Source organism: Ceratosolen solmsi, unplaced genomic scaffold (genome assembly GCF_000503995.2).
Source record: "Ceratosolen solmsi marchali unplaced genomic scaffold, CerSol_1.0 scaffold7, whole genome shotgun sequence".
Taxonomy (NCBI): domain Eukaryota; kingdom Metazoa; phylum Arthropoda; class Insecta; order Hymenoptera; family Agaonidae; genus Ceratosolen; species Ceratosolen solmsi.
The window spans coordinates 5,166,572-5,174,790 of NW_011948413.1; the positions used below are offsets into that span (position 1 = coordinate 5,166,572).

At 33.8% G+C, this 8,219-nt stretch overlaps 1 protein-coding gene across 1 annotated transcript; it reads left to right on the forward strand.

Moving 5' to 3' along the window:
* Positions 1 to 1,649, forward strand: LOC105367380 (leucine-rich repeat extensin-like protein 3). Its single transcript, XM_011506075.1, has 2 exons — positions 1 to 255; positions 1,045 to 1,649. The coding sequence occupies exons 1-2, from the start codon at positions 79 to 81 to the stop codon at positions 1,183 to 1,185; spliced, it is 318 nt and encodes a 105-aa protein (XP_011504377.1). The 5' UTR covers positions 1 to 78; the 3' UTR covers positions 1,186 to 1,649.
* The last annotated feature ends 6,570 nt before the right edge of the window (positions 1,650 to 8,219 follow it).

Genomic DNA, 8,219 nt, shown 5'->3' on the forward strand with positions numbered 1-8,219 from the left:
AGTCCCGAAAATGCTCGCTTCGCCCCACCAACTCGCTTTTCCCACTCAATTTCATTTGGACGAACCGTAGGGAGCACCATGATGCCGCCACCTCTGCCGCTTCCGGCGATGCTGACCCGGGCGCCCGCACCCTTCGCACCAGCCTACGCGCAGATCTACTTCTGGCCTTACCCCTCGCCGCCTGTCAGCCCGACGAGCTACTACAACCCGGCCAGTGTCCCGGGCATGATGCCCATTCCCCAGCAGGCCGCTATCGTAAGTATCGTAGGGACGAGGATGTCGATGATGAGCGCCAGTTCAACGAGTCCAAGCTCGAAGCCTCGACGACACTCGCCTCGCCTCGGAGCCGAATTCTTCAGCAAAGTCACATTAAGCAGCCGCGGAGGTCACCGTTGCAAACGTACTTCGATGCGCTTCGTTTTTGTCGCTTGGAAATACGTGGCCAGCGAAACTCAAAGCGGATGGGAGGGGGGAGGGGGGTTTAATCGAGGAGAGCAGCCTCTCTCGCACATCGGTCAAGCACACATCCGCCTCTCAACCTGATCAAGAATAATAGGCACGGCGTTCCCCGTCTCCCATAACTTCACGGGTTTCACGATTAAGGAAATTTCCGATTAATGAGGGCAACTCGAGCGCCGACACATTGCTGTCAATAGCATTTTGACGCTTTTAACGCGAACAAGATTCATTTGAACTCAATCCGAAAGATCGAATATCGAATGACGATTATTCCCTAGCCCTAGTCGTCGAAATTGCCATTTTCCTCGATAACGTTGACGTCCGAGTGGACGCGCGTTCGTCGGGCACCTTCGTGTCGTATTCATTAAGTACAAGAGTAACGAAGGATGCGCGCTACGTGTTTTATTATTCGGAGACATGTTTTATTATTCGGATTCCTCAATGGCGAATCAGCGCGAGAGGTAACGAAATGGAAAATTAAATTTAACGGCCGCGCGAGCACCGAGAGCGAGGCTACGAGCTCGAGAGGAATAGAACGATGAGGTGGTAAAAATGTATTAACTCCTTGGGTTTGGCTGTTGCTAGCTGACGCCGCCCGAGTGCCTGCAGCTCGCACCACCGGAGCCGCACATGGACGCACTCATCCCGAGACCGGACATCGATAAACGAATTCATCCGTCGCTCCAGGTCCCCTGTCACCAGTACATCGATCTCTTTATTGTCTGAGGGGCCCCGGGCCGTCACTGCCGCCGTCGCCGTCGTCGTAGCCGTTAACGCCACCGCCGCCACCGTCGCCGCTCCCCTATCCCACCAACCACCTTCAAATTTTCGCCCGACGACATTATTGTACGTCGCTGTCTAAGAGGGGAGAGGCGATGACGGACGGACTGACAGATCGCGCCCCTCGGCAACGCCGGCGACTCCACGGTCCTTCTAGTCCAGCCACGAACGAGCGCATCGCCCGTGCCCTCGCCCGGGCATTGCCGAGGGGCAGGAGTCGCTGCGCCCTGAAGCGGAATCTCTTCCACGGCGAGGCGGAACCTTGATACCGCGCCTCTTTCTTTCAATCTCTTGATGTTCGTCCTACTTCGCCCACCACAAGGCAATGAATGCCTCTTTACGGTGGCCCCTTCTTTCTCTCCTGAACCTTTCCCTCTATTAGTTGCTCACGGCCCGGCGATCATCACTTCGCACAGACATACATTTTATGTATGCTTATGTACACGTAAACAAGCAAACAAGCGCAAACAAGCAAACAAACAAACACCCATTACATATATTACGCATATGCATACGTGCATACGTTTATCAATAATAACGCATGTATATACGCGTACATGCAATTATATATTATCTTACGTAGACTTTATTAGCGTTGTTGTGAAAGGAAATAGTAGAAAAAGAGGAAACAAGAAAAAAAATATGATGAAAATGTACTTTAGGTAGTGTAGCGTGTATTATTTGAAATCTGCGAGTAGTTGAATTTAAGATTAGTTAATTTAGGCAGATATGAAAATTAATATATTCCGTGCGTTCGCTAGTGTTTGCGATTATTTTCGATTATTATTAAAGTACCCGAGCAGATACGAGCCAAATCCGTATAACATTTGAGGCTTTCTTTTATCATTTGCACAACCAAAGTACTTTATTATATATTATAATGATTTTTATGCTGCTTAAGTGATTATTTAAACTATAATGGACTCCTGCAAAATTTCCACATATCATCTATCATTGTAAACTAATTGCAATCAATACAATTAATTATCGTTAAATTTACAAGTTTCGCATAATCATTAGCCTAAGTTATGTACCTTTGAGAAACAGTGGAGTGCTTTTATATACTTCCACTTCATCTTCTTCTACTTCATCATCATCATCATCATCATCTTCTTCTTCTTCTTCTTCTTCATCTTTTTCTTCGTTTTTATTAATATTTTTTTTTGTTTGTTTTTGTTTTTACTATAAATAACGAATAATCGAATAAAAGGCATAGTTGAAAAACTTAATGATAAAGATTTTAAGCGCAGCGAATAATTCGTACGATAATAAAATTCATGCTACCTTCATTATGCACTCTATTGTGTTGAACGTAAAAGAACCTATAAATTTCGATTTTAATACAAAAGAGTTTGAAGATTTTAAAGAGAAAAGACTTGTTGCCAAGGTGCGCATTCTTGACAAGATAGAAAAATTGGCAAATCACGTGGGCCGTGTAGTTAGCAAAAATTTATTTGACCCTTGGAAGCATAATTTCACAAATTAAAACGACAAGCTTATCTTTACTACTGGTAGAATGAATTTGCTCGTAACTGCTCCCTTTAATCTTTTGTTGAAAGATCATTAAACGCATAATATTTAAACTATTATATACACTGTCATTGTAACTGCACGTAAACAGCAAATATTACAAATGTCTTCCCTAGCGCTCCTTCTCCACTAATACTTTCTACGCGCATACGTATATGCTTCGCGCATATTTCATATCCATCATTAGTAAGTCTAGTAGACCTTAAAATAAAATGGCCAATTAGCTTACAACCTATTACTACGTTTTTTCTCTTATCTTCGCAACGAGATCTACTTTAAGATTAACCTTCCGATTATTCCTCTTGTCATTGAAATTGCCATTTCTCTTCTCGAGTACATAAAGATTGAATTGCAATTTTCGTAGGAGTCTCGTTAGCATTGCTGCCGCAAATATAACGACATAATTGCGGGTGCAATAATTAAAGAAGCCTCTCTTACACATACGTTAAATATATTGTGCAATAAATAAATAAATAAATAAATAAATAAACTAAGTAAATAAATAAATAAATGAATGATTAAATAAATGAATATAAATTAGATAATTAAATATGTCTGAGCGAGTTCGCAGCCGCATTCGTCAAGGGCGGTGGTTACGTGCACTCGTGTTTAAGATTAGCAAAGTGGAGTGATACGAATCGATGTGGCAAAACGTTTTATCAAAACTTTACATTCATCTATATTTCATGTATCTTTTACATTTTCAAAAGTCGTCATCTTCTGAATAAATGTACAGCCTTGACTTACTAAATTTCAACTTTATACAACATTATCGAATAATCCGTTGTTTTAACGTGATCGCTTATAAAAACGTTTACTCATATCAATGTGGACATATTTTACTTTTTCGGAAGAATACTAAACTTTAATAAAGTACTATGAGATGAATTAGCAATTATTAATAAATGAATGATTACGCTGGGTGTTACAAATTATTTAACGTTTCGTTATAAAAAAAAATTTTTGCCTAATGAAGTATATTTAATATCGAAATACGTACTACGTGTACTCGTCAATTGAATAAAAAAAAAAAAAAAAAACCATTTATCGAAGTACTTTGTGTTAAATAAATATCGAAATATTTTTACATGATAATTAAAATACGTAAAGTTTTAATAAAATTATTTTATGGAAAATCGATAAGCAAAGATTTGAAGTTCAACGGACATCTATTTGTAATCACTCATACAAATATCTACTGAAATTACTTGGATATGTTTAAACGTAAATTTAAAAAATAAAAAAATATGTACGAATAAACCTATATTTCGCATATTAAAAGCGATAACAAAGTGAAACTACTTTTGTTTAGTACTCAAAAAGTAGTATGTTATTAGTCGTTAATATATAATAATTATATATGTATATTTTAAGAAAATATTATTAAACAAACAAACAAAACAGAAAAAAATATATATATATATATATATATATATACATACACGTACATACATACATTTTAGAGACACTTATATTTTTTAAAAACCATCGATTTGATCGTACGTAAATATATTTAAATGGAAAAACGAAAAGATTTTTAATGTATCGAAATGAGTAAAAGAAAGAACATTTCCTTAAATTTTTCCTTTGTCTAGCGATCGTTCTAAATCGACGACACAAACAATATATACGTGTACTTGTCTGCCTATCTCTGTGTTTGATGTGCGCTAGCGCGCGTGCGTGCGTGCGTGCGTGCGTGCGTACGTGCGTGCGTGCGTATGTGTCTCTGCGCGTGCATGCGTGTGTACCTTATACATATTATACATAAACATATTACTGTTTTATATGCAAATTGCGATGAAAAAAAAAGCGTCAAGCGTTCCGCGTAATAACTTATACGTAATTATAAATTTTTGTGACTCATGTGCAGAGCATATAGAAGCAAATGTAACAGATGAAAAACAAAAATCCTCTATACTTGATGATACATTCCATTTTCATTTGTACAACGATAAAAGAATGCATGCGACCTATACGTCCTTCATGGGGCATGGTCACTCGAATCCAAATCGGATTCTTAAAATCGACATGACACGTGTCGGCCATAACGGCGAAAGTTATGGCTTTAGGCGAATGAAAAATAAAATGTATAAATAGTTTGGTGCAATTTTAAACGTTTGGCTGTGGAGGAGCTCAAAAAAAAAAAAAAAAAAAAAAAAAAAAAAAAAACTTAATTTTAAGACTTAATTGGTGCAATACGGTACCTTAAGAAAAATCTACAGGTTGCAACACTTTTATTTAATAAACTGTGACAAACATTGATTTACAAGGATACCAAGTTCAGTGATATTATGTATGCTGCAAAAGTATTTAACCGATTGGCTAAAATTTTTGAGAGTTTCATAACATTTACTCAATGTGCTACATTATTTGTAAATTCAGTATCCTTGCGCGAAGATTTTGCTATATGTGTCGATGATAAGTGTAATTTATGAAGTAAGCAGAGTTTTTAAATAATTAATACTGGCGTGACGTTGTAAAAAAAAAAAAAGAACAAAAAAAAAAAGAACAAAAAAACATCAAAAAAAGAAAAAACGTTTGAACCTCATTTATGAGCCAATAAGTTCATCGCAACATGAGTGTTTAAAAATCATTAAAAAATATGCACTGTTATAAATAGAGAAGTCGACAAGTTGTATGTTAGGTGATCTAGAAGATGATGATGATTTGAGAAGCAATGATATGGATGACGCTTCAAGGCCGACATTCGCTATGCTTATAAATTATGCGTGTATGTATGTGCATGAGTCTGATTCCTAATAGATATCCTGCAAGGAAAGCGCGAAATAATAAAATACTGTAAGCAATTGTAGATAATTCCTAACTATGTACAAGCTAAATGATTGTCGAGATGGCGATATTAAATATCATTGGAAAACGAGAGAGAGAGAGAGAGAGAGAGAGAGAGAGAGAGAGAGAGAGAGAGATACCGAGAGCTAATAAACTGTAGTTAACAAACGGCAAGATGAAGTGAATATGTAGAGACGAGTAGTGTAGATATGTTACGAATTACAAAGCATTTTTACAAAATTACGATTCTACGATTGATTAATATCAAGTGCGATTTATAATGACATACATGTGCGACATGCGGATTAATTCGAGGACACGATTTGTCTTCGACCTGAAAAAAGGATTTTATTCTATTGTTATGCAGCCCGGCTGCCGATAATACAATCATGGTTGTACGCGATTTAAATGATTTAAATTTATTTAAATTTAAATTTAATATTTAATTATTACGTTACATCAATATTAATATATTAAACATATTAAACATTGTTTCAAAAATCGACTATTTATTGTTGTCTATCCTTTCTCATTGTTTTCTTTAATCTTATAATATATATATATATATATATATATATATATATTCTACACTATTTTACTGTGTGCTTTTAAATTCAAATATATTAACTAGGAAAATACGTTACGAGAGTATCGCAATTTTACGATATTGTAAAATATTTTCATTTAAAAATCATTAGAGAATAAAACACTGTTTCAAATTAAACCGAAATTAACATAAATAAACAATATAATATGAATATTTAGTTGTTTCATTTGTATCTATGCTTGTTCTACATTATGAATCATACAGAATATTTTTTTAATAATTAAATATACTATAATCTCACTAAGATCTTGAAAAATTATAATGATTAATATATAACCATATTTAATACTTTTATATAATATCTGCAATGCCAATAATAGAAGGTAAGTGATTATTTGTAATTCATAATATATAAAATAAATAAAGGAGATGAGAATCAATTTATTTGAAATGACATGTCCAATCATACGAGCATATTGAACTATGAAAATTAAATTGGATATCCAAGAAAAAATCAAGTCTACTCTGCAATTACGAAATTAAAATTTTATTTATTTAATATTAATTATTTATTGGTAAAGGCATGTTTGTTATGAAAATTTATTGTGAATTATGGAGGCCATGTTTTTTTTTTTTTTTAATGTATACTATTTCTTTGCTATAAATTTTGTTAATCAACTCCTGCGATATAGATAATTCCATTTATTTTCCCACAATTAAATAATATATTAATAAAGAAATTTTAGAGCGATAGCGTTATTACCGATTTCCAGTATAGTTGGAATAAATGTTTTACGATAAATTCGCGTGATAACCCAGAGATGGCGCAAATGTTGAAAGAGCCATTACAACGGCACTGTTATTATATAAAATATTTTAACGCCCAAAACTTAAATCTCAAACGATTCTTCTCGATATATCTCTTTCTTTTACGAACAAAGGGTTGAATGTAATTCAGGTAGTCCAATAGAAAAATAATAATGATTTTTACTTTCAGTAAAATAAAATGGAAATTTATTTTTTTTTAAATCCGTCATCAACGATGAACTACGTCTTTGTTATTTTAATTTAACAAATTTATTTGTCGGAATACACAATTTTTTGATAATTTCTATGCAAAATTAGTCAGAACTTTAGATCTAATTGGGATGTAATTCGTTAAGTATTAATATTTCATAAAACATTTATGAAATACACTTGCTACTCAGTTCTATTGCGTTTATTAACAAGATTATTAAAATTAAAAATAAATTTCACTTTTCGCTTTAACTGAGTCTTTACGCGCAATTAAACATTTTTACGGGCGTTGAAATGAGAGAAATGCGTGATATGGTGATTAATAAGTATTTGGTCGCGTCACATTTTTATCTGTAAATAAACAAGTATTATTGGCTTTATTAGTAATATACTAGTGGATATTGTGTTATTAACATTAGTCATACTTGCTATAAGCACCTGTATATCGTAGCTTAAACATCTATAAATATTTATAAGTTGAATATGTTACATATTTAAAAAAAAAAAAAAAAAAAAAAAGAAAGAGAGACCATTATTTTATAGTCCATTTGAAAATATTATATTATATGTCCATATGATATTAATTACTCCATTTAAACTTGACGAATTTGAATTAGTCCATATTAAACAATTATAATTGTTTAAATATTTATTGGATTGTATTTCCGATCGATTGAACTTAATGATATCGCCAATTAATTTTCATTCCTATCGGAATCATCAATATTTTTAAAGGTTGCAGAGACGATTTCCATTTAATTAAAGGGACATACATCTACAGGGTCAAGCAAAAATTTGTTAAATTGATAAAATCTCTTCAAATTCAATCGGCTTAATTAAATTAATGGATTGATTAATTAATTAATCTAGCGTTTATAAACTTAGATGAATAATGTAATTTATTGGTGAAGTATTGATAACAAAATGCCTTATTCGTTGATGAATGTTTTATTACGTAACAATTGTTGCCAATGTATTGGCAGAGTTGTATATTAATAATTCAGACATCGAATAAAATTATTATTTTAGAAAATATTAGTCTTTAACGAAGCCTGAAAACTATTGTGTCTTGAGAGGTAATTTTTTTTTTTTTTTT

What these genes read in the sequence shown, in the direction of transcription:
- LOC105367380 (XM_011506075.1), top strand. Translation starts at nt 79, where the DNA reads ATGATGCCGCCACCTCTGCCGCTTCCGGCGATGCTGACCCGGGCGCCC. An exon ending in TTCCCCAGCAGGCCGCTATC is followed by an intron (nt 256 to 1,044) that starts GTAAGTATCGTA and finishes GGCTGTTGCTAG; the next exon opens with CTGACGCCGCCCGAGTGCCT.